Source organism: Bos grunniens, chromosome 3 (genome assembly GCF_055505025.1).
Source record: "Bos grunniens cultivar Pamir isolate PY7600 chromosome 3, Bosgru_T2T1.0, whole genome shotgun sequence".
NCBI classification, from domain to species: domain Eukaryota; kingdom Metazoa; phylum Chordata; class Mammalia; order Artiodactyla; family Bovidae; genus Bos; species Bos grunniens.
In genome coordinates, this window is record NC_141167.1 from 71,410,988 (window position 1) to 71,438,942 (window position 27,955).

Consider the following 27,955-nt stretch of genomic DNA (forward strand, 5'->3'; position numbering starts at 1 on the left):
GATGTGAGAGTTGGACTGTGAAGAAGGCTGAGTGCCGAAGAATTGATGCCTTTGAACTGTGGTGTTGGAGAAGACTCTTGGGAGTCCCTTGGACTGCGAGGAGATCCAACCAGTCCATTCTGAAGGAGATCAGCCCTGGGATTCCTTTGGAAGGAATGATGCTGAAGCTGAAACTCCAGTACTTTGGCTACCTCATGCGAAGAGTTGACTCATTGGAAAAGACTCTGATGCTGGGAGGGCTTGGGGGCAGGAGGAGAAGGGGACGACAGAGGATGAGATGGCTGGATGGCGTCACTGACTCGATGGACGTGAGTCTGAGTGAATTCTGGGAGTTGGTGATGGACAGGGAGGACTGGCATGCTGCGATTCATGGGGTCGCAAAGAGTCAGACACGACTGAGCGGCTGATCTGATCTGAAGACACTATAAAAGTACTTTTGTGTATATGCATTGCCTCAGATTATACCAAAATTGGTAGCTATAGCTGTTCAATTTGAAAACACATCTGTGAACTGAGTTTCAGATAATTCAGTGTGAAATGTAATCTTCACAGGAAAGTGACATTCCGCATTTTATGCATATTCAGATATATTTATGCTTTGAATAAATTTTAAGTATCATTTGATGTCTCATACTAATCAAAATAGTAAGTGCATTTTAAAGTTTTTATAAGAAATTTCTTACATCAAATTTTTAAATTTGATGTAACTTACAGGTATTCCTGGTACTAGCTATAAGGTCAGCTGAGCTAACTCAGACGTCTTTTGGCTCCAGAGGCATGCATGCTCATTCTCTTCAGTATTGTCCATCTCTTTGCAACCCTATAGACGGTGGCCCAATAGACTCCTCTGTCCATGGGGATTCTCCAGGCAAGAATATTGGAGTGGGTTGCCACTCCCTCCTCCAAGGATCTTCCTGACCCAGGGATTGAACCTGTGTCTCTTGGCAGGTGGGTTCTTTACCACTAGTGCCACCTGGGAAGCACTTGGTTACAAATACCTAGATATAACAGCTAAAATATTTTTTATTGTATGTTAAGCTCAGCAGAAAGCTCTTACCTGAAAGAAAGGGAAATCTCTTAACTGTTGGAAGCTAAGGATAATCTAAAAGCCAGAGCAATAGGTGTAAGAGGTGATACAATGGCATTTGAAAAGTGATTCCAGAGGTGTTGGGGTATGGTTTACAGGACCTTGCTAAGGGCTTGGTATTTAGTACTCACAAAAGGACAGAGTTTAGGTTTTTAGCTCTATGTGAAGAGTTGGAACTGAAATCCCTGTATAAAGTTTGAATCTTTGAAGGGTTAAACCTTTAGTGAAAAGTGGCAGGAACTCTGGACAGGCCAAGGGAGACAACAGAGAACCTTGTCTCTATCTGAAGGTCAAGGAGTGGGAGGTAACCTGTGAGAAGGTTAAACCTTTTGACCTTGTAGTTAATGAGATTTGCACTATCTGAATAGTTTTGTAATGCCCAAGACAAAAAATTGACCTTGTAACTGGTTAGGTAAACAGAAAATGTTGACATCCTGTGCTTTCTTCTTAGTAATTCTCAGAATACAGGTAGCAAGGTATATGTTTTCCAGACAAGAAGTTGGAAGAATTTCCTCTGTGGAATTTAATTAGGTTTAGAGGAAAAGACTTAAAGATACAGGCACCATGGTTTCTCCAAGGAAACTCCAAAGCTAACTTAAAGCCAGTTAGCTTTTCAAATAAGAAGAGCAGATTGGCAGAAATCTCCAGACATAAACAGCAAAGTATACAGGGGGGAAAAAAAAAGCAACTTTGAAGAAACAGTGACTATGAAAGGAAATAGAAATTAAAAATGAAAAGCAAACAAGCCAAACACCCAGAACTATTATTAACATTTTTCATAGGGAATAGAGAAATGATTACATCCCTGAAATAGGAACAAGATACTATTAAGAAAGGAACATACAAAGAACAAAAAAGAACTTTATGAAAAGCTGACTGGAAAGAATGAAATTGAAAAAGTCTTCAGTTCAGTTCAGTCGCTCAGTCGTGTCCGATTCTTTGCGACACCATGAATTGCAGCACGCCAGGCCTCCCTGTCCATCACTAACTCCCGGAGTTCACTCAGACTCACGTCCATCGAGTCAGTGATGCCATCCAGCCATCTCATCCTCTGTCGTCCCCTTCTCCTCCTGCCCCCAAGCCCTCCCAGCATCAGAGTCTTTTCCAATGAGTCAACTCTTCGCATGAGGTAGCCAAAGTACCAGAGCTTCAGCTTCAGCATCATTCCCTCCAAAGAAATCCCAGGGCTGGTCTCCTTCAGAATGGACTGGTTGGATCTCCTCGCAGTCCAAGGGACTCCCAAGAGTCTTCTCCAACACCACAGTTCAAAGGCATCAATTCTTCGGCACTCAGCCTTCTTCACAGTCCAACTCTCACATCCATACATGACCACTGGAAAAACCATAGCCTTGACTAGACGGACCTTTGTTGGCAAAGTAATGTCTCTGCTTTTGAATATGCTATCTAGGTTGGTCATAACTTTCCTTCCAAGGAGTAAGCGTCTTTTAATTTCATGGCTGCAATCACCATCTGCAGTGATTTTGGAGCCCAGAAAAATAAAGTCTGACACTGTTTCCACTGTTTCCCCATCTATTTCCCATGAAGTGGTGGGACCAGATGCCATGATCTTCGTTTTCTGAACGTTGAGCTTTAAGCCAACTTTTCCACTCTCCACTTTCACTTTCATCAAGAGGCTTTTGAGTTCCTCTTCACTTTCTGCCATAAGGGTGGTGTCATCTGCATATCTGAGGTTATTGAGATTCTCCCAACAATCTTGATTCCAGCTTGTGCTTCTTCCAGCCCAGCGTTTCTCATGATGTACTCTGCATAGAAGTTAAATAAGCAGGGTGACAATAAACAGCCTTGACGTACTCCTTTTCTTATTTGGAACCAGTCTGTTGTTCCGTGTCCAGTTCTAACTGTTGCTTCCTGACCTGCATACACATTTCTCAAGAGGCAGATCAGGTGGTCTGGTATTCCCATCTCTTTCAGAATTTTCCACAGTTGATTGTGATCCACACAGTCAAAGGCTTTGGCATAGTCAATAAAGCAGAAATAGATGTTTTTCTGGAATTCTCTTGCTTTTTCGATGATCCAGCGGATGTTGGCAATTTGATCTCTGGTGCCTCTGCCTTTTCTAAAACCAGCTTGAACATCAGGAAGTTCACGGTTCACGTATTGCTGAAGCCTGGCTTGGAGAATTTTGAGCATTACTTTACTAGCGTGTGAGATGAGTGCAATTGTGCGGTAGTTTGAGCATTCTTTGGCATTGCCTTTCTTTGGGATTGGAATGAAAACTGACCTTTTTCAGTCCTGTGGCCACTGCTGAGTTTTCCAAATTTGCTGGCATATTGAGTGCAGCACTTTCACAGCATCGTCTTTCAGGATTTGAAATGGCTCCACTGGAATTCCATCACCTCCACTAGCTTTGTTCTTAGTGATGCTTTCTAAGGCCCACTTGACTTCACATTCCAGGATGTCTGGCTCTAGGTCAGTGATCACAGCATCGTGATTATCTGGGTTGTGAAGATCTTTTTTGTACAGTTCTTCTGTGTATTCTTGCCATCTCTTCTTAATATCTTCTGCTTCTGTTAGGTCCATACCATTTCTGTCCTTTATCGAGCCCATCTTTGCATGAAATGTTCCCTTGGTATCTCTAATTTTCTTGAAGAGATCTCTAGTCTTTCCCATTCTGTTGTTTTAAAGTAGAGCAAAATGACAGAGATTGATAAGAGAATTAGAGGATTCATCCTGTAGATTGATTTTCAAGGTAAGAATCATCTTAAAAAATAGAAAACATAGAAAATAGATAGGGAAAATTAATTCAGGAAGAAAATTTTCCCAGAATAGAAAGACATGAGTTTCTAGATGGAAAGGATTTTCCAGGTATCCAGCACAGTTACAAGACATAGCTTAATGAAATTTCAGGACAGTTAGAGGGAGACGATCCTACCAAACTCCATAGAGGAAAAACAAAATATAAAATAAATATGTTTTATGCAAACGATCAGGGATCAGGAAGCCAGAACAATGAAGTAGTACTTTTACATGTCTGAAAGAAGACAGTTTCCTACTCAAGAGTTTCATACCCAGTTAAACTTTATAAAAAGAGATGGAAAGGCTTGGAGTCTTGGAGACTCAAAAAATTATCTCCCACAAACCTTCTTTTAGGAAGCTACTGCTGAATGTGTTCTAGCAAAATAGAGAAATGAACCAAGAGAGGGGAAGGTGTAGAGCTAGAGATTAATTCAAATTAAGGGAGAGTTGAAAGGAATCCCCAGGAAATGGTGAAGGGAAATCCCAAGGTAACAGTAGGCCTAGTTTGGTAATCAGTCCAAATTTTAGCAGGTTAAAAACCTCTTGAGTTCTTGATTTCATTAGGAAAATAAAATTAATAGAATTGTGAATGTAGTTGAATTAATTGAGGAGAGGTTTAAAGAACTGGGGACACCAGGGTTAAATTAGAGAAGAGTACATTGGAAACTAAAGCAATTTTTTAAGAAAGAGACATTAATTTAAGGATAAAAAATGTGCACAGGAAAGTAAATATATCACATGTTAAGTTCTGAATAGCTTTTGCAAAGTTATGGTAATTTGAATTAAATTTTAAATAATTCAGGAGCCATTGTGCAGATGGTATTTCTTGGGACACATGGAAGAAACAACACAAAACCAGTCTGGAGGGATGTTTCCATATTCTAAGCTACATTGGGATCCCATCAAAAAAACAAACACAGAAAAACAAGCAAACATCAAACCAATCAACAAAATGCATAAAAACCAAACAAAAACACTGAACAAACCAAAAGTCCTGCTTAAATTGAGCTTAAGTACATGTGATTATTTTTATTATAAAGAGATTGAGATGCATAATAAATATTAACTCAGTTATGCTTATAATTTTTTTCTTTACAGTCTTATGATATCTGATGTTTAAAGTGCATGGTTTGCAATAGTAAAATTTCTAATTTAGAAAAATTTCACTTTGAGTATGCAATTTTACACATTTCACAGTAGCAACACCTTAAAGTTACTTTCTTTTTTAAATTGAGGTAGAGTTGGTTTTTAATATTGTGTTGGTTTCACGTGTACAGCAAAGTGATTCAGTTTTATATATATCTATATGAGTTTTTTCAGATTATTTTCCATTATAGGTTATTACAAGATATTGAATATAGTTCCTTGTAAATCCTGTTGCTGATCTGTTTCATGTATAGTAGTTTGTATCTGTTAACCCCGTACTGTTGTTCCATGTCCAGTTCTAACTGTTGCTTCCTGACCTGCATACAGGTTTCTCAAGAGGCAGATCAGGTGGTCTGGTATTCCCATCTCTTCAGAATTTTCCACAGTTTATTGTGATCCACATAGTCAAAGGCTTTGGCATAGTCAATAAAACAGAAATAGGTGTTTTTCTGGAACTCTCTTGCTTTTTCTATGATCCAGTGGATGTTGGCAATTTGATCTCTGGTTCCTCTGCATTTTCTAAAACCAGCTTGAACATCAGGAAGTTCATGGTTCACGTATTGCTGAAGCCTGGCTTGGAGAATTTTGAGCATTACCTTACTAGCGTGTGAGATGAGTGCAATTGTGCAGTAGTTTGTGCATTCTTTGGCATTGCCTTTCTTTGGGATTGGAGTGAAAACTGACCTTTTCCAGTCCTGTGGCCACTGCTGAGTTTTCCAAATGTGCTGGCGTATTGAGTGCAGCACTTGCACAGCATCATCTTTCAGGATTTGCAATAGCTCAACTGAACCTCGTACTCCTAGTTTAACCCTCTTCCCCCCTTTCCCTTTTGGTAATGATTAAGTTTGTTTTCTATGTCTGTGAGTCTGTTTCTGTTCTGCATATATGGTCATTTGTATTTTTTTTTTTAGATTTCATTTAAAAGTGATATTATATAATGTTTGTCTGACTTACTTTGCTTAGTATGATATTCTCTAGGTCCATCCATGTTGCTGCATATGATAATATTTCATTCCTTATGGCTGAGTAACATCCATTGTGTGTGTATGTGTGTGTGTATATATATATATATATATATATATATAGCACACATCTTCTTAAACCAGTTGTCTGTTGATGGGCATTTGGGTTGTTTCCATGGCTTAGCTATTAATATTATAAATGCTGCTGCTGTGAATATTGTGATGCATATATTTTTCATCTTTTCTGGATATATGCCCAGGAGTGCACTGCTAGATCATACGGTAGTTCTGTTTTTAGTTTCTTGAGAAAACTGCATGCTGGTTTCCACAGTGGCTACACCAATTCACATTTCTACTGTGTAGAACAGTTCCTTTTTCTCCATACCCTCTTCAGCATTCATTATTTGTAGACATTTTGATGATAGTCATTCTGAACAGTGTGAGATGATACTTCTTTGTGGTTTTGATTTGTATTTCTCTAATAATTACCTATGTTGAACACCTTTTCATGTGTCTGTTCACCATCTGTATGTCTTCTTTGGAGAAATTTTAGATCTGCCCACTTTTTGATTGTTCTTTTTTTTTTTGTTTTTAAATACTGAGTTGTATGTGTTTGTATATTTTGAATGTTAACCCCTTGTCAGTCACATCATTTGCAAACATTTTTTCCTGTTCCATAGGTCTTTTCATTTTGTTTATGCTTTTCTTTGCAAAGGCTTTTAAAAGTTTGATTAGGTCCCATTTGTTTATTTTTTGCTTTTACTTCTTTTGCCTCGGGAGACTGATCTAAGAAAATATTATATCTGAGAATGTTTTGCTTATGTTCTCTTTTAGGAGTTTAATGGTGCCCTGTTTTATGTTACTGTCTTTAACGTTTTGAATTTATTCTTACATATGTGAGGGGGTGTCCTAATTTCATTGATTTACACATAGGTGTCCAGCTTTCCCAACACCACTTGCAAAAGAGATTGTCTTTTCTCCATTTAATATTCTTGGCTTCTTTGTTAAAGAGGTGTGTTGGCTAATTTCTGCGTTCTCTGTTCTGTTCCATTGACCTGCTGTCTTTTTTGTGCCAGTATCATACTGTTTTGATAACTGTAGCTTCATAGTACTGTCTTATATCTAGAAGGGTTATGCCTCCAGCTTTCTCCTTTTTCCTCAGGATTGCTTTGGCAGTTCTGGTCTTTTGTGGTTCCATGTATTATTTATTAGTATTAGTATTGTTTATTAACTTTTAAATGAGATAACTCTAATTTTATTTTTCAGTATTTTAATTTTTTTTAACAGAGTAAAAAGAAATTTGAAAGAGAATGTAGAGAGGCAGAGAAGGCACAACAGAGTTACGAAAGATTGGATAATGACACGAATGCAACCAAGGCAGATGTTGAAAAGGTAAGAAATAATTCAAGCTGACTTTAATATCAAAATATTATTACTTGCATATGGAGCATAGTTACAATATTCATGTTAGTATTAGTGTTTCTGCAAGAGATACTCTACATCTAATCTAAAATACACAAATATTTGTGTACTTTAAATTACAATTCTGGTCTGAGAAAGTAAACAAAATTAATAATGTCAACTGCATTCAAAGTGCATAGGAAAGATTTAATTGCTAATAGGAATGAGCTTCTATCCTATTCCCAAATAAGACAGAAAGTCTAAGGTATGTTGATAGGGTATGCAGATAGAGGCTGGATAGTGTGCTTCTCAACTTTACAGAAAGGAAAACATGATAAAACTGTCAGAAATGTGATTTATCGCTATTTGTTTATTAGTTCATTCATTCACTCATTTTGGAAAGCTGAATTCTCTCTTGTCATTCACTGAGTCTGGGCCAGAAGTTGTATAACATAACTGTTGGTAGGGTCAGTCCTATAACTGTTGTGGCTTAGCTTTTCCTTCTCCCTTGCTGTACGCTCTTTATCTTAGGATATTTGACACAGTGATAGTGTTGAAATGTTGGAGTTTTGAAATATAGACGAACCTTACTCCGTTCTTTTTGTATATACAAAGGTCCACCATTAGTATATCTTCTCCTTAGAATTTTATAATATTCTATAGCATCAGAAGAAGAAAAAGTAAGGAGAAAGGAATACTTTATTTTCTACCTTCCATTTGCTTTACCAATTTTTTAAAAACCCTAAAATCGTAAACATTTTAGGTTACAGTTACCTTAAAGATCTTCTGCTGTAACTTATGCTTTTATCTTGTCTACCCTATTTTTAATAACCTACACCTCTTATGATAGTAAGTTCCCTGTCACTGGAAATATAGAAACTTAAAATAGCCTGTTCATTAAAAAAAAAAAAAAAATTACCATTTCCTTATATTGACCCCACTCATTTCCCTGTTCACTTTCAGTTTGTAAAAAAACTGAAATAACAAATCTGTTTTTCTCATAAATAGGTATTTAGATATTTTTAGCAGATTCTCTACCCATAGATGAATTGTCTGTTTCTTCAACTATTCTACATATGAAATATCTTCAAGTTACCTTTCACTATGACTACTTCCATTTAGATATCATTTAATTAACCAATATTCCACTTAAAGTATGTTGTATATAGTTCAATTTGATCAGTTCTGAGTTTGATTACCTTGCTTGTTTTGAAACTAAATTTATATTAATTACATCCTAAATGTATATTGGTTTTTTGACAGTTATACCTTAAATGTATATTGTGTATTTGGGGTTTTTTTTTTGTAGGGTATACATTATACCCTAAATGTATATTGGTTGTTCGGATTGACTTTCAGTGAGTTTATGGTTAACTGAAATCCCCATGTCTTTTCATATATGAGGAGTTACAAGTTTATGTGTCTCAGACAGAACTTGTACTGTTGACATTTTAAATGCATATGCTACATCTATGTCAATTACTAGATTTGATCCTGCTGTTAAGGTTTTTGGATCCCTGAATTTGATCACCCATTATATTAATTTCCTTCTGCTGCTGCTGCTAAGTTGCTTCAGTCGTGTCCGACTCTGTGCGACCCCATAGACGGCAGCCCACCAGGCTCCCCCATCCCTGGGATTCTCCAGGCAAGAACACTGGAGTAGGTTGCCATTTCCTTCTCCAATGCGTGAAAGTGAAAAGTGAAAGTGAAGTCGCTCAGTCATGTCCGACTCCTAGCGACCCCATGGACTGCAGCCTACCAGGCTCCTCTGTCCATGGGATTTTCCAGGCAAGAGTACTGAAGTTGGGTGCCATTGCCTTCTAGGCATCATGTAATACACACAGTGTGTTAGCATTACTTGATAAAAATGTGGACCACAACACTTGTAAACAGAACTGTTTTATATGTGAGAGTCAGGAGTCTTTCTTGCTGGTTGACACTGACTCAAGAACTCTTCTGATACATCAATATAATACATAGTTTGTGTATTAAACAAATTAGGTTTAACTGGACTCTCATTTTTAGCTTATTCATTTCTATCTATAAAGATATCTTTAGAGACTGTTCATACATCTTGAAATCTAGATATAACATGTCTACTAGTTAGTTTGACCTAACTAGTTCAGAACTTTAATGTTTATATCTTCCTTTTTTTTTTTTTTCCCTTGTTTGCAACCCCTTTAATTATTAGAGAATTGGGAAAACTTTGAGGATTTACTTTAGAATCTGGAGAGTAGAGGAATTCTGTTTTCAGTGTCTAGGAAGGGAAGGAAACATAGATTTAAGTACTGATACAATTAAAAACAAAAACAAAACAAAGGTGAAGAGGGAGCAGGCCAATTAGTGTATCTTCCTGAAGAAAAGGAAGGCAGTTGCACAACATTGAATATACACAACACTATCAAACTACACACTTAAAAATAATTAAGATGGGTACATTTTATGTGTATTGTGTATTTTGCCACAATTAATTTTTTTTTAATTTAGTGAAATACAAAATAGAAAAAGAAAGCAAAGGCAGTAGATGTGAAAACCAGAATATGTCAGGGAAGGTGTCAGTTGTTTTAGTTTCTAGTCTTACACTTTTTCATAACCTGTTGGAGTCCTTCATCTAGGCTTTAGGTATCATAGCCAGTGACTTGAAATAGGAGGCGCCTCCCCTGAAAGAAAGAACCGTGTGGGTAGGGAATACTTGGAATCCTTCATTTCATCATAGTTTGTAAGAGGAGGGAGAAAAGGGAAAGGAGTGAATGAATGTGTTCTTAGAGTCTCAGGTTAGAACTTGAAGTGTATTTTTCTTTAGAAATACTTTAGGAAATGGTGTTTAGTTTCCATAGTACTTATTTATTTTAATCTTCAAGAACACCATGAATTAAATGGATATTTGTGGACTCATTTGAAATCTTGACTACCATGTATATTGGTATGTCAGTTTGTTTCTGAGTTCAGAAGAACTAACTTGTGGATCTACTGTTAGAAGGTTCGGGATTACAATTATAAAAACTAGGATTAGAATAATGAAGTGTATTCACAATGTGCTTTTATTATTTTCAGAGAAGTCTCATGTAACAATTTATAGCTTGGAATACTAAGAAACTGTATTTGGAGTTTGGAATATTGAGTATTAACTGAGTTTGGAATACTGAGTGTTGGAATATTGAGAAAAGAGTTCAATTCTTATTTTTTTTTTCCCTATTAATTTATAAGCAATTGAGAAAATTGTTTAGATTACCTCCAGTAAACCTGGAATTAATGATTTGTGTTGTTTGTATGCAGATGTTCTCATTAATATAGATGGCATTAATGTGACTCACTGGAAAAGCATTTCTGTAAGAGCTTGAGATGAAGAGAACTATATTCTAATTAAGCATTCCTTAAAGTATCAATATCTGTTGTTTTGTATAGAGGTAGAAAGTATTGTTAAGCGTTACATTATCCCCAAATTACATTTTTACTGTTACCTGGATTCATTGTGGTTCTGAGTTGAATGTAACTGGATTATATTTGAAGAGAAGTTTTACTGATAACTTTGTAACTGTCAAAATTACTCCTGATGTTTTTTTTTTCCTTTTCTGATTAAATGCTTACTGACAAACCACAATGTTGTCATTTATTTAATTAGAAAAACCCATTCGTTAAGAAATTTTATTCAAATGGTTTATTACAAGGGAGAGGATTTATTATTGTAGTAAGAGAAAGGGAATATTGCAACAGGGTGACTGGCCATAACAGAGGGGACATATGTATACCTATGGCTGATTGATGTTGATATTTGACAGAAAACAACAAAATTCTGGAAAGTAATTCTCCTTCAATTAAAAAATAAAGATCTGTAAGCATCTCCTTTACTTTTAAATGATATCAGTAGTTAGAAAAAGCCTAGTTTTAGTATAACTTCTAAAAAGTGAATTAACTGTGATTTTGTTGCTCCTCTTCTCATTGGTAATGATTTGGACCAATTTGCCTCTAGGCTAAACAGCAGTTGAATCTACGTACGCATATGGCTGATGAAAATAAGAATGAATATGCTGCACAATTACAAAACTTTAATGGAGAACAGCACAAACATTTCTACGTAGTGATTCCTCAGATTTACAAGGTAAAATTTAGATATATGAAATTAACCTTATTTTAGATCTGAGAAACCTAGGCTTGAAATGTAAAACTTTAAAATGCCAGGCATCAGTCAGAATGTGTCTGGATTCACTAGTCATCAAAATTGGTAATAAATTTATGATTGATTATAGATGTGAAAAGTAATTTTTTTTTTACTTTGAAATCACAAATTTTTCTACAGATTTCATAGTGGTATATTAAATAATTCACTAAAACAATGACATTTCTAGATAAATTCTCATGCTACATTAAGTATTGTGAGATGGGAGACTTCATTGGAATTTTGTATTGTAGTCTGCTTATCTAGAATTTGGACGTAGCCTTTGACACTATAACAGGATCATTGGCGTTAGTCCAGATGGCAGAAATAAATCTTAAATGCATTTGCTAGCCTGGTTTTTGCCTGCTTGTCTTCCTAGCTGTCAGATCATAAATGTAATTCAGGCTTCTAAACCCCATCCATCATCATTTAGCAGTTGCCAAACAGCCCTCAGGTAAAGACCCTGGAATTTACATGAAGGTGAAATTATGTTACTGCCTATTCTAGAAAGAAGAGAAATTAGAAAAAAGGGATTTAGTGAAACAGTGTTGAAAGAAGTGGTACCTGGGAGAGCTGAGCTTATGTGAAAAGTGTACACTTTTCAGTCCAACATGTACACCTGTGGCTGATTCATGGCAATGTATGGCAAAAACCACCACAGTATTGTAAAGTAATTAGCCTCTAATTAAAATTAATTAATTAAATTTTTTTTTAAAGTGTCAGTCCAAATACACCCCCCGCCCCAGCCAAGCTATTAATAGAACTACAAAGGAAACTGCAAAGGAAGCATAGTGAGAGGTGGTGGACTAGAGAAAGTATGATATTGGTCATTTAATCCAGGGCATCTAGTCAGCCAGTCCTCACTCTGTAGTGCTTTTCTAAACTTAATAGCTAAGTCTTCATATTCAGGGGAGACCTTAATTTGTAGATTCACTGCTTTGTTATGTTTGGGGGCTTGCTCTTTTTGTTTGGACTTTGCTATGGAGCAGTCTTGCCACTTTGTGATACTGGATTCAGTCCTTCTGTGAAAATGCTGGTCTCAAAATAAATTCCCAGGCTTTGGGAAGTAAAGAGGAAAAAATAGTATGAAGGCTATAGGAGTTAGGGGACTTAAGCAGTGTAATTGCTTCCTAAAAAGAAGAAAGGTCATTGTTGTTGACAAATAGGAAGTGTCAAAAATTGCCTTTAAGTTATTTGGCTTCATGTGCCCTGGCATAATTCTGAATAGCAGGTGCCAGTGAATTTTTTGAGTAGGGATCCCATACATGTACCACTTTGACCTTGCAGCTTCTTGTTTTTCCTCTTGTGTCCCCAACCTTTTGACACTTTGAGCTGTAGACTGTAGTAGGTTTGGGTGCCTGTTAGTATGTGGTTGACTGTGGATTCTTAGTCCAGCCAGATCTTGGCAAAGTGTTCTGAACTAACTTAAGGGTTTAGAAGTCTCACACTTGTATATGTTGTATGCCAGCTGCTTGAAAAAGAAATAAAAGTCTCAAAATTTCTGTTTTCAAATGAAACTTTACTGAAGAATAAAAGGCAGAGGTTATATGAAGCAGGGAGCTGGTAAGCTGTAGGGAGTCCCTTATAAGGCTTGAAAACCGGTGTCACCTGGTTTTAGGATATACTAAGCCTTGAATTTTTATTCTTTTGCTATTTCACAGGCCTCAAGTTTTAAGTGCTTTCACTCTGTAGCACTTGTTAAAAGGTACTTAAAACAGTGTAACTGTTTGGGGATATCTTCGTGGGATTTTTGTTTGTTTGTTTTTTGGAAGGGAGTTTCTTCAGAATGAAAAGAAAAGTCAATTTTCTTTTTTTTTAAATTCCTAATTATTAGCAACTGCAAGAAATGGATGAACGAAGGACTATTAAACTTAGTGAGTGTTACAGAGGATTTGCAGACTCAGAACGGAAAGTTATTCCTATCATTTCAAAGTGTTTGGAAGGAATGATTCTTGCAGCAAAATCAGTTGACGAAAGAAGAGTAAGTGTTTTATAATTTGAATAATGTATTTGATTTAAATTAATGAAATGGATTGGGGGGAGTAATTGATGGATTATTGATTTTAAGTTATATTCTGTATAAGTAAGTCTGGCTATACATTAGACTCCTTCAGGCTGTAAGGATCACTTTAAACACTAAAGTTCTAATCATTTAAAAGAGTTCTAATGCTTCTCTTTCTTTTCCCCACTAATTTTTCAGTTCTATTCCAAGAGTATAACTAACTTGTAAACTGCATGTTGCAAACTGTATTATACTATTATCATTTAAACTGTTAGAGAAAGTTTAAAGAAAGTTTAAAGAAAGAAATGGTCAGATCTAGAGTTAAAAGAGTTCCTTATTGCCAGAAGAGTTGGCATTTGAGTTGCATTCTGAACTGTGAGTAGTATATGAATGATGGCCCATGAGAAAAGAAAGGAGAGCATTGTGAGTAGAAGTAACTGCCTTGAAGAAGCCCTTCTCATGCAGGCTGCAGTCATCAGGGTGTACACACTGAGCCTCAACCAACATCCTTGTTTTAGAATCATCATGTCAACCTGTGACCCTGAATCCATTTCATTACCCATTTCTTTTTATCAGTCTTTTTTTTTTTTTTTAATTGGAGTATGGTTGATTTACAGTTTTGTGCCAGTCTCTGCTGTACAGCAAAATGACAGTTATGTACATATATACATTCCTTTTTATATTCTTGTCCATTATACTTTATCACAGGGTATAGAGTATAGTTCCCTGTGTTCTGCATCTACAGTAGGACCTTGTTGTTTATCCATTCTAGATATGTAATAGTTTGCATCTACTAACTCTAAACTCCCAGACCATCCCTCTCTTTTCCCTTTTTTCTGTTCATTACCTATTTTTTTAAATCTGATTTAGGTTAAAAGAAATTGACTTTCTTTGTATTGTCTTTCTGGCAAAAAGTCTTAAGATATTTCAATTCTTCTGATCTGTTTCTAAAGATAATAAGAAGCCCTGTTCTTCTTGAAGAAATAAATTTAATTATCTTATTATATCTTGAGTAAGGTTTAGAAAAGTTCTCGTACCAGTTATTTTTCAGTAAATACTGATTTAATGACTCAGAAACTGAGGATATGAGAGAAGAGAAAGAAAAGAGAACCAGTGTTTGGGGAGTGCAAAATAGGTACTGCATATTTTAGTCTTCACAGCAGGTTGGTTTTGTATGAGTGAGGATCTTTCCTGTAACAGAATTCTGACTTAAATAAAAGAAAGAAAAGATTTGGGGGTTCTTTAATTGGGAATTCAAAGTTACATCTTGGTGTGACAGATCCAAGATTAGAAATATAGTTAGGTCCCTCCTCCTCTCAACCTGTTCTTACCCTTTAGCAAATGATTGGTGTGGGTGGCATTAGTGACAAAAAAAAAAAGTAAGGTATAACTTAAGGATGACTTTTGACTTAAGTGATAGGCAAAATGTACTATCAGCAGAAATAAGGAATAAAATAGGAGAGGTTGGTTGGAGTGCGGGAGGAGTTTGTAAAGAATTCTGTTTGAAACTAATGAGTTTAAAGTGTCAGTAAAACATTCACATAGAGGTATATGTATGTCCAAAACTAGCATGTAATACTTAGGTGAGCTTTACGGTTTTGGGTGAATGGTCTAAGCTTTACAATTTCAGAGTTACTTTTTACACTCTACTGTTTGTGAGATCTTCATTGCTCTGTTAATATTTCCAAGTATGTCTTTAATACATTTTATTTATCCTTTCCCCTTTTGGGTAAATGGAAGCCTTTCTGCTTGTCTCCTACCCTGTTTTACAGTTAGACACCCTTTCCTCTATTCTGTAAAACAGAAAACCTTTTTCCTTTAAAACTTGGAATTTCTTCTTGAGAGTAACCTCTTCCTATATCCTTTTTTGTCAGTTAGAAGTTAAATATCAGCTAACTACTCAAGATGAAATTCAGTGGGTTAAAGCTATGGAGTGAAAACATCCATGACTATTACAAATTTTATAAGTGGTCATTTGTTTGTGAAATTTTTTTATAGGAATTAAAATATTTAGGGGTTATTTCATATTTACAGGAAATAATTATTAATTTTGAACCTTTAATAAGTATTGTAGAATTATTTCTTTACATTTTTATTTGTTTTCTGACACAGATTTAAGATTTTGAAAGCTAATATGGTACTATTCTTACATGTAGGACTCTCAGATGGTAGTAGACTCCTTTAAGTCTGGATTTGAACCTCCCGGAGACTTTCCATTTGAAGATTACAGTCAGCATATTTATAGAACCATTTCTGATGGGACTATCAGTGCATCCAAACAAGAAAGTGGAAAGGTGGATGCCAAAACCACAGTAGGAAAGGCCAAGGGCAAGTTGTGGCTCTTTGGAAAGAAGCCAAAGGTAAAAGTCATTAAAATTTTCTGAGCTGATGATTTTGTTCTAGTCTGTCATTTAAAATAATATAGATATTGGATGGATAATGGTTTACTATTAATAGAGAATAAATATTTTTATATGAATGATTCAATTAACTTTTCACTTAGAAACATAGAATTTTGTACCTTAATAATAAAAATTAATTCTGAATTTAACATCATTTAATGAGTAAAAATATTAAATAAGTAGTATCTCTTAAATTATATACTTTTGAAATTTCATTTGTATGTAGTTTCAGTTCAAATTTTTTAGGAATCATGATGTGACTGTGAGATCACTAAAATTGCAGTTCTCAATTGGAATGATTGATCACAGCAAAAATAAATGTCAAATTAGGTCTTACAGATCATACTAACAGTTATTTTTATCATCCATGTGAATATTTAATGGGAAGGGGCTCAATGCGTGTAATTATTTGAAGTTTTAAAAAATCTCTAGTTTATTAAGAGAGTCTCTCTCTTAACTTCTTGTCTAAACCCATCTTTTGATGTGCTGGTTATTTTAGATAAACTTAGCTCAGCCAGGGAGCAATTGGAATAAATGAGTATTTAATCTTATCAATTTAATGGCTATAAAGTGTCATATCAGTAGGAGAATAGATAATCTGATGTTCTGTATTTGTTAAAGTATAGATTATTTTAATTCATTTTTCTGCTTTTGACATATGAATTTAGATAACATTTAACTCAAATTATAATATACCTATAAAAATCTTTAAAAGCACAATTAACTCAAGCTTTATTTATGCTTTTCATAACATTGTTCCATCGAGAAGTTGAGAGGTGAGACTTTTTTAAGACAGATCAAAGTAGCTAGGAAAACTTAGATAAACAAGGAATACTGAAAATTTTTTTTAAAAAAGAGGTGCAACAGGGATGAAATAGAAACAGAGATGAAAGCCACATATGTAATGAATTTTTTTTTGCTTGTTTATGATAGTAGTTACAGTTTTAATACTTTATTTTAATAGACATTGCCTGTTTAGATAACTTTAACTATAGCTTCTGCCGTTATCTCTGACAAGTATAGGTTAAGTGTGACTAACTAGGTGGTTTTAATAATCTATAAATCAGAAGACATTTTTTTATCTAGGTCATATTGCTCTCTCTAACCTTATAATTTGTATACTCTATATTTTCAGTCTGTTAGCTTGTAAAAAAGTGATCAAATGAAATGGTACATTTTTAAAAGTACATTTGACTTTAAAATGACAGTTCTGGCAAAACTGTGTTAAGATTCTTATAATATTTTTACAGAAAACTATTTGAGATATATTTTGTAAAAAGTATGTTGCCAAAAATAGAATTTTCATTTAGGAAAAAAAGGTATGCACATTTGGCTTATTGATTCCTTTCTTTATTTCCATATTAGCCACAATCCCCACCCTTAACCCCTACTAGTTTATTCACATCCAGTACTCCTAATGGGTCCCAGTTTCTCACATTCTCCATTGAGCCCGTGCATTATTGTATGAATGAAATAAAAACAGGGAAGCCCAGAATTCCTTCTTTCAGAAGTCTCAAAAGAGGGGTAAGTTTAATAATGGGTTAAAATGCATGACGGCCTATTGTGTGTGTAGTGTGGCTTTTAATACTCTCCACCCTCATTATAAGGCTCTCTCCTATAAATATATAGTTTAAAACACCACAGAATTAAGTATAGCTGCCCTCAAGTTAAAAACAACTCCTCTTTATAACATTTGAAATGCTCAACCATAAAAGAATGGTATTATAAAGAGGGTGCTGGGTACAATCATATTAGCTATTTTTCTTTTTTTTTGTTTATGTGAAGTCATATGTCCACCATTGTCTTGTAATGTATTTACATTTTTAAGACTTTCAGTAATTTGTCACTGAAATTATTCATGTAATAATCTGTCACTAGTGACTTCTGTGAATTTTATAAAGTATTATTTTGTTGGCAAAAAAAAATAAAGTTCCATTTTAATTTTAATTGCCCTACTTTCAGAAACATAAAACACAATTGCCAATAGTTAAATTTAAAAAATCAAAGACAGGCATGTTAAATAATCAAGATTGTAGATCAAATTAAAATAATATATTGCAAAATATATTGTATAAGTTATAAAGCCTATAAAAATACTAGATTTTATTGAGTAATGGATACATGGAATTTGTTTTCTTAAACTGAAAAAAAAAAAAAAAGTTTTTTACCAAATTTTTCATTTTTTTCCCCATAAGCTAGCCTTTATCATTTACTTATAACTAAAGATTCCCTTGGAGAAGGAAATGGCAACCTACTCCAGTATTCTTGCCTGGAAAATCCCATGGATGGAGGAGCCTGGTGGGATACAGTCCATGGAGTTGCAGAGAGTCAGACAGGACTGAAAGACTAACACAAAGATACTCTGCAAATGAAAAGTTTTAGGATAGTGAAAAACAAATACTAAACTGTTTCTTAGCAACAACTGTTAAATACTACTGATAAATTAGTGTTAATTCATTATGTTAGACTAATTTCTGTTGTTTAAGATCTGATTTGAAGGGCATGGTTGTAATATTCATAGCTCATAATTTAGATACATTTAGATTTGTATGAGCATTTGTTTAGACATATAAAAATCTTAGGTGTAATAACCCACAGATTAGAACTCAAGAGTTTGTTAGTGTCATAAGAAGTCTAGTTGTTAACAGCATTGCACTCACTCTTGGACTTACTCTTACTTTCAGTCCCTCTCTCCTTTCTCTCTCCCTGCTGCTACTCCCTTCCTCTCTCCCTTTCTCCCCTTTCTTTTTCCTGTTCTGTCTAGCCTGTATGCTTCTCACTCTTTGGTAACAGTTTCTATCTTTAAATTGCTTTAGTTGGGTTTCTCTTTTGGTCATATGTAGAACAAGATACATATCTTATAGGGCAATATTATATTATTATTTGCTTTTCTACTCAAACAGTATGACAAGCTAATTGGTGTTAACAAGGCAACAGAAATGTCCCAGTGTATTACATTCTTTTGGGGACTTCCTTTTTTTCCTGTAATGACCTGAACTTCTTTGCATTACCTTTCCTAATTCTGTGTGTGAATGTAGGTTAATTCATGGCATTCTGAAAAGTCCCTGTGAATGAGTCTGTGTTACCCTTACAGGCACTACAGGTGCCTGTAATCAGTTTTAAAAGCTCTTTTCACTTGTTTAAAAGACTTTAAGAAATCATACTTGGGATTTTTGTTGCCTGAATTATGAGAGTAGAATTAATTCCCATCTTTCTTCTTTGTGATGACTTAGACTTCATTAAATATTATGCTCTTGCAGAAATCAATGGTAATCAAAAATTGCAATTATGTTTGTAATTTCTAGGAGCCATATTTTTGGAATCTCTCAGGTATCCTGCATATCGAGTCTACCAGGGCCAGTTACAGTACCTTGCACAGCATAGTCTTAGGGATATGAAGTACATACAATTCTGTGAAAAAAAGTTTAGTTAGTTAGAACTGTGAGCCCTGGAGAAAGAAGCTTAAATAAGTGACATCTTTATTGTTACTGAATAAATTCATAGGTAGAATTTTATAACTGTCGAACTTAAAAGTGTCTGTGTGGTCATTACTTATTTTATTTCCACATATTGCTTCAGCTTTAAATACTAGGACATTTGTTGGGGTAGGGAGGCTAATTCCAGTAGGCCAAAATGGTTGCACTTATTATTAGTTATCATGCCAAAGAAAAAAGCAGTATGCAAGATAGAAAATATGATAGACAAACCAGCTGGAGAATGGAGAATAGAACAGGAAGTATAAAGTTCATTACCTTGGCATTGAGAAGTTTCTTTCTGCTTTGATTGATATTTGGTAGTTTAATTGATACTATTTCAAAATTGTGTTTTATTTCCATTTAAGAATGTTCTCAATATAGAAAAGGAAGAAGATATGCTTTAACAAACCATTTATGTGTTTTTACATGAATTTACATGTAAGTCCATAAAACTGAAAAAGTCTTATGGTTTATTAAAGCTGATGAGTTGTACCATTCAAATCAGAATCTTGTTTTGAGCTATATTTGTTTCATCATTTTTCTTAAATATCTGCTTTTGGCTTTTATAAAAATTTATAATTTCTTTCATTCTTAAGAAAACCTGCAGTTTCCATTGTCTTTAAGGACATGAGAAATGTTATATTGGACCAGTGTTTTTTAATTTGATGGTGGTACTGGTAGACTTTTTCTGAGGGATGAGGGTCTATAATTTCCTTCTGTGACATCAAGGTCTAACCTTAAATAGATATTTAGTGCACATTCAAAAGCTATTTAATATAGAAATGAATAATTTTTAACTACTTCATTGGTGCTTACTGGGTGCTCCTTTTTCTTAGTGTGTATGTATGTGTGTATATATATATATATATATATATATATTTATCTAGCAGTAGTGAGTCCATCTAGCAAGTCCATGTTTACTGTCTAAATTATTCATGATCTTATAGGCTTATAGAGTCATTTTTGTAAGCTTTTATTATCCAGAATACTGTTCTCAGGATTTTCCTACCTTAAAGTTAAATACACGTAATAATTTGAATTGCCTAACTGATTTCCTTTTTAGCTCCCTTATGTATTTATTAAGATATAGGAGGTATGTGAAATTTTCAGTATAGTATTTCTCTATTGAACATGAATTGCTTTAAAAAAGACAAAATATATTTCTAATATTTACGAAGAACTTGAGTTTTTATATCCCCAAATCTAATGAACTGTGATTTTACTGTCTAATTAATAGTAAAACTAAGTTAGCTAAAAACTGAAACATTTAATATTTCAGTTTTAACTATATTACTCTTTTCTCTAAAATGTATTAATAAAGAAACTGGAAAAATAAGCTGCTTGAGATTATCATAAAAGAAATTCAAATAATTTACCTATTTTGTTTCTTATTGATATGATTTTGTTTTAATAATATTTATAGAAGACCATAAATATCTTATAAAAATTTAAAACTCTAATCTTAACAGGAATTTTGTCATAGCAAAATAAGTTGTGGTTTTTGTTCCCTGAAACTACTGACAGTCTAAAGAATGTTAAGCTTAATTTGGAAAGATAATGGATAGCATATGTCATCTTTTCTTATCATTGTAACCATTAATATATATGGCCAGTTCATCAGCGATAAGGGGTAGATATTTTTCTCAGCTATTTATTAAAATCTGTATTTTTATGTGAAATTCTACCTGATGTCCTCCATATTCTCTAAAACACCTTGGCTTAGTAAACAGGGAAAAACAGAAATTTTAGAAACTGCTAAACAAATGCAATGAATGTGAAGATAAACTTTGTAAGTTCTCCTGGGTATTATGAGTCACTGTGTGTGAGTATGTGGGTGTGCGCACACACGTATGCATGTGTACATGTGTGTTTAGTTGGGATGCTTGACAGATGCAATGCCGGTTGCAGAACCCTGGGAACCCACAGAATATGGATGATACATAAATAAGCATATATATATATTTATATATTCATAATATGAGAGGACTCTGCTATGTCGGATTTTCAGAAAGAATAAATTTTAACCAGTTTTCTAAAAATCAAAGTTATATTTTTAGTGTTGCTTTTCGAGTGTATGGATTTCAGAATGAAAACTGAAAAAGAGAAGCTATATCTTCAAAGCAAAATTCAACCCATATATTGTATCTGTTAGCAAATATGTATGGGAAACATGAATCTAGGTGGCTCATTATTATTTTGATAATAGTGTGTTTTTTTAATGTGTCTGTACATTAAAAATAGCATCTTAAAACTAAAGTAGAAATGTTACCCTTATCTACCCATGACATATTCAAGTTCAAAACAATATTTTGAATTATAAAAATTCAGATAATGATGTTTAATGCATTGGGAAGAGTATTCCATTCTTTAATACTACATATAATATTTCTTTAAAATGGCTAATATTAGATCTTTATGTTCAACTTTTTGAGCATTAGGATTTTGAGAATGAAGAGCTGTATATGTGAAATCCACTTATGTAAAAGTTCTCTTTTAAAGAAGAAAATACATGATTGCTGATAAAATCATTACTATTTACTTTTGAGTTTTAGTTGCACTTAGAAAATATCTGCCCATTATCATCAGTGTATATATTTTTTTTTTGCAAGTAATTTACTTTCCCCAAAATGTGGTTACAGTTGTTTTTCTGGCATAATTGTTTGGATTGTGAAGTGTACATGATTTATTTTAATATCGTAAAAAAAAAAAAAAACAGTATAAGTTATTGCATCTTCTGTATTATGGTTTCATGTGAATAATATACCATTTCTTTCTGTTTTCCATTGAACTATTCAGTGGTCGGTGAAGATGGTAAGCCTTATGTGCTGATGTGTATACTGTGCCAGTATTAAATATATCACAAAACATTGTTTTGTTTAATTTAAAGCAAAGTGGTAAGGTCCATCCCCACATGTTACCTTGTGTGTCTTTTCTTTCTATAATCCATAGTCCAACACATGCCAGTACCTTTGATGTCATAAAATTTAATAATAATGTGGTTAACTGTAACTCATTAAGCACTTAAATGTTATTGGGTGGAGTCTTTTCATGTTACAGAGAATAAAATTAAACATCATTTTAAAAGTTACCTGGTGGAACAAAAGTTTATGTTTTTACAAAAGGAAAATTAAAAATGATTTTTCTTAACTCTGTAAAAAGAAAGATCCTGTAAGTTTGATATGTAGTTTATCACAAACATCATTAGATTTTCCAAAAAGTGAAAAAGAAAGATTTCCTACTCGTTTCATTAGTCAGTGCTTTCTTTTTGTCTACTACTTGAATGGGGATGAAAGTACAAATAACCTAAATATCGTGTGTGTGTGCGTGTATGTGTGCATGTGTAGTATTCCTTTATACATATGTTTCAAACAAATTAATGAAACTGCATTGTGAAGACCTAACATAAAAATTATTGGGTGTTTACATAGTTTCTCATTTTTGGAAAACAAACCAGTCTTTTTCAGACTCTTGCAGTTTGACCCTTTATGAATTACCATGTAGTAGAAGAGGTTTTTTAATGTCTCAGAGTCTTCTTTACAGCCATAGGAAATAGAATGAGTTTAGTTCTCATATTCTATAAAGGAATATGTTATAATGTCAAAATGGGATATTAGAGATTCAAGTGCCTAGCTATTGTTAATAAATTTGAGAACAGTTTCATTACAGATAGTGAAAAGAAATTTGGAAGATTTATGTCTAAAGTCATTGTGAATTTATTACAATACTGCCAACAAAACCATATTGAAATATAATTTTTCATTTCATTATATTTTTATCTTTGGCACAATATAATAGTTTTCAAACTATTGTACCTCAAATTAGATTAAATCTGACAACTTATATTTCTAATTGACCCCTAAATTTAAAGGCACTTTGTAGGAAATTTTGCCATTTGTTTATTTACATCAGATTTTTTGTGATTGATGGATTTTTATTTCTGATGACTGGTAGATTAAAAAGCAAAGGTCACTTAGGAAAGATGTCCTCTTTTTTTCAAGGCAGGCTTATTGAATATCTGTAATGTTCAGGTCATTTGCATAAAATTTTGTTATGAATTAAATGTTATATTTGATCATGTATTATCTGAAAGGTGAGTTTGATTTTTTAAGAGAAACACAAATGATGAAATAAAGCTGTTTAACTATGTTATAGGCATAAATGGCTCAAAGAGCAAGGATGCATTTGTTGTGGGAGTTTATTTCAGCAATACTTTAAAAATTGAACTTATATGTTCTTAAAATCCCCATTTTTAAAATAAAAATGAAGAATAATAGTTGTCATCAATTTTTGAGTATGTAAAATCTTACATAAACATAGGCTCATATTAAACAGAATCAATACTTGCTAACATTGGATGTAGTTGTGTCATCTTTAAGAAGATAACTAAGGTAACAATGACATGATTAATATTTAAGAGGAGAAAGACATCATTTGAATCACAAGTTACATCAAAGTACTAGAATGTTTTCTTAAATGATGTAGTTTTCTTGAATATAAAAACATTAAAAATTTTCAGACATTGAGGATCCTTCCTAAATAAGGATTTTGTCTTTCTTTGGATTATATCTCTATTTCAAGAACTGAGGTATGGTTGTACAGAAGGATAATTGAAAATAAATCCCTTATTGGAATATAATTTTGACTGACATTTCACACAGTGGATAGTTCTACCTTTTTATTTTTTAATGATCAAGTATGTTTTGGTCCTAATGAATGGTTTAATAAATGTAATCACTCAAAGACTGTGTAATATTAAAATATTTTTCATTAGTTTGCCTTTATGAGGTAAGTTGCTTAATTGACTCAATTATATAAACTTTTAATATGTTCAGTCTTAACATTTGTAATATCCTTACTGTCATGGCAATAGATTTGATTTGGGAATGTGGTGGAATATGTTATATATAAAATATTTTGTATAGATGAGAAATGTTACATGTTTCCATTTCGTTGTTGTTGCTGTAAGAAGGTTCATCTGTATTTATTTTAACTCTGCCAAGACCTGAATATAATGTTATATTGGTAATAACCAGTTTTCTGTATCTGGTGATATTTTTACCTATTCTATTTCATGATTTTATAAAGTGACTGGAATCTGAACTCTTTCTTCAGTATGATTATTTTAATTAACATACATGTACATACATATGTAGATTTCTTTTTCTTAAAAGGAGTCGTTGGGCTAATTTGAAATTAAAATTGATATATATTCTTTCTTTATAATAGGTGTATTTTAGAAATAAAATTTCATGAAAGTATTTTTATAATGATTTAGATTCTCTTTTCAGGGCCCAGCACTAGAAGATTTCAGTCATCTGCCACCAGAACAGAGACGTAAAAAACTGCAGCAGCGCATTGATGAACTTAACAGAGAACTACAGAAAGAATCAGATCAAAAGTATTTTCCCATTAAGTCCTCTCTATTATTCCTTTCGGAGTCTAATATGAATGATATGTTTAAATGTGGGGTATAAAAGGCTTAAAAATTATACATCCTAATTGAAATACTTTTTCAGGGAAAACTAGATTTTGGAAAATTGTGTGATTGCTCTGTGATATTTTTAAACTGAAATGTTAGAGAGTTTCTTAGGTTCAGTTTACTTATTGGATGCTAATAGTGTATGTGTATGTCTTCCATAAAATTTAAAGATAGTTTTGATTTATTATCAAGGGTATATACTTTGATAATTTTTGTTTTGCTTTGGTATGTAAATGGAGCTCAATAGAAATCTGAGGCTGAAATTACTGTGCAGCAGAAATGTTGGAAAACGGTGTTTAATTACTTGCAACTGCAGATCATTCACTCATAGCTTTAATTTTTTTTCAACTTCATAAAGAGTTTCTTTTGGTTCAGTTTTATTTTAGTAAATATAGAAATTTATATATGATGAATAAAGGGTTATTACAGTGATTGGTAACTTATATCTGCTGTTACACTGAAGATAAAATTGAAGCTTAAACTCTAACATGAATGATTGAAGAATTCATATTTGAGAATCATCTGAAGATAGGTGATATTAGTCAATTATGTCTCAGTGAAACTGGAAAAAACAAAGCAATGAGATCCTCCTTAAAAAGAAGGACCGTAGGATGAGACGAGAAGAAATCTGTCATTTTATGAAATACACTTAAGGATGAACAGAAAAAAAGGAGGAGCCAGTGAGGGAAATAATGAGATAAAGGTAAAAGGAAAGAAAAAGAAAATATTACCTCCAGGAAATCAAGGAAGAAAAGAGTATTAGGGGATGTTAGTAATGTCAGATGTTAAGAGTCCAGAGGAGCTAATTGAGGCATAATTTACAGTGGTAAGATTGGAGAAGTGAAGAGGATGAGTGATGTGAACTTAGAGAGAGGTGGTATAGATGGGTTGGGAGGATGACAGTGCTCTGAAGTAAGGTAAGGAACACCAGTGGAATAATGTGTCTGGATGGGGGCATGTAGTGACTTTGATTTGGGACATGATGAGTTTAAGAACATTGGGGAATATTCTTCCAGCCCTTGATTAAATCTATATAATCTCATTTAGGAAGCAAGAAATGAGACATGAAATCTTTTTTGAAAAAATTATAAATGTTTTAAAAGACTGTCTCTATAAATTACTAATATTCAGTATGTACATGATCAACTTTGTGCAGATTATCTTTAATCAGGTAATGTTTGATTAAAGTTAAAGAACTAGGACTCTTAAGATTAGGCTGCATGTGAGTCCCCAGAATCAAATGAAACTCTTTTACCTGGAAACATGTGAAGTGAATGTTTAATTTTGTGGCTTCCTTCTCATTTTCAGAGAAGCGCTCAACAAAATGAAAGATGTATATGAGAAGAATCCACAAATGGGGGACCCAGGGAGTTTGCAGCCTAAATTAGCAGAGACCATGAATAATATTGACCGCCTGCGAATGGAAATCCACAAGAATGAGGTAGATTTGTTGTTTAGCAGTTTTCAAAGATAAGTTCATTTTTATAAACTTCATTATGATAAATTGGTTCTTGATAGAATTATCCTCAAATATTTTCTTGTAGGGTTTATAATCTAAAAGTAAGGCATCATTATGATATAAAAATAAGGTATCATTTTTAGAATTAGCCCCTCATTGAAGTTTTTTTCTTATTTAAAACTTTATGTAAAACTACATGTTTATACTATTTTTAATCAGCTGTAACACTGATCACTGACCAAATTGAAATAAAGATTTCCCTTGTCTAAGAATTACATAATAATAAAGGCTCAAATCACATTTTCAATGTAGAATATCTTATGAACTTTAAAATATACTTATTGAGCTCAGTTTTATTTGTTTTTCCCCATAAGGCTTGGCTCTCTGAAGTTGAAGGCAAAACAGGTGGAAGAGGAGACAGAAGACATAGCAGTGACATAAATCATCTTGTAACACAGGGACGAGAAAGGTTATTTTTGCATTTTATTTGTATTTTTTCTCCCCCCACCCCCAGACTTTTCTCTTTTGTCCTAAATTTTGGACAATTCTCTTTTTTCCTAATCTGATAAGTTTGGCTTTTAATAACTCAGTCTTTGAACCTAAATAATTCTCTGTTCTTTACATTAGCTACAGATGAATTATGATTTCTTATTTTGCTACTCATTTCCAGTTTGTAATGCATCTAAAAACAGAGGTAGGAACTTGGAAAATTCTGGGAGTTATAGTCTGGAGGCGTGGGCTCCTCAAACCTAGGAAGAGTGCCTGAAAGTTTAGATGGAGTTGGGTAGCTTATACCAAAGAAAAATTTAACTGTCAAATTACTCAAAGTTTTGTAAATAAAATAAGTGTATATTGCTAGACTGGATCAGAGCTTCCAAAAGACATTTTACCAAGTTTCCATGTTTTCAGATCATTTGTGACATTTTCTCCCTTTGAATAATATTTCCACCACCCCATCCCCACCTTATAGTAAAATCCAACAAATTTGGACTCAGAGAAGAATTTGACAGATCTAGTATCAATAATTGGTTTATTGTAATTATTGTACTATTGTACTATTGTAACTATTGTAAAATCCAACAAATTTGGACTCAGAGAAGAATTTGAGAGATCTAGTATCGATAATTGGTTTATTGTAATTATTGTACTATTGTACTATTGTAATTATTGTTTATTGTACTAATTATTGTAATTTGAGCAAATTGAGTTTTTAAAAAAATTTTACTGGCTTATAGTTGATTTATGGTATTAGTTTCAGATGTACAATAAAGCGATTCAGTTATACGTATAATCATTTTCAAATTCTTTTCTCATATAGGTTATCACAGAATATTGAGTAGAGTTCCCTATGCTATACAGTAGATCCTTGTTGGTTATCTATCTTATGTATAGTAGTGTTGTGTGTGTGTTAATCCTAAAATCCTGATTTATCCCTCCCCTTCACATTTAGCAAATTCATTTTTAGTGTTGAGTCTCAGTTTCCTAAAATATAAAATAAAGATGAAAATACCTGTCATTCAGGGTTATTGGTAATGAAGGAAATAATGTACACAAAGCACCTAACAGTAAGATACCTGGTAGCAGGATGTTAATTCCTCTTCCTCTCCCTTATCACTTTTTGAAAGAGT

The 27,955-nt window shown here is 33.4% G+C and overlaps 1 protein-coding gene across 5 annotated transcripts in view; it reads left to right on the plus strand.

Moving 5' to 3' along the window:
* Positions 1 to 27,955, plus strand: part of FNBP1L (formin binding protein 1 like) — a 118,940-nt gene that overhangs the window by 79,993 nt on the left and 10,992 nt on the right. For 4 of the 5 annotated variants that reach the window (XM_086391279.1, XM_086391278.1, XM_086391281.1 and 1 more), the window contains exons 6-12: positions 7,240 to 7,344; positions 11,324 to 11,452; positions 13,344 to 13,490; positions 15,668 to 15,871; positions 24,678 to 24,787; positions 26,177 to 26,309; positions 26,702 to 26,796. In XM_086391279.1, coding sequence (XP_086247405.1) covers positions 7,240 to 7,344; positions 11,324 to 11,452; positions 13,344 to 13,490; positions 15,668 to 15,871; positions 24,678 to 24,787; positions 26,177 to 26,309; positions 26,702 to 26,796 — 923 coding nt within the window. Of the gene's footprint in view, positions 1 to 7,239; positions 7,345 to 11,323; positions 11,453 to 13,343; positions 13,491 to 15,667; positions 15,872 to 17,278; positions 17,438 to 22,185; positions 22,201 to 24,677; positions 24,788 to 26,176; positions 26,310 to 26,701; positions 26,797 to 27,955 lie in introns of all 5 variants that reach the window. The other variant, XM_086391282.1, reaches the window with a different exon arrangement.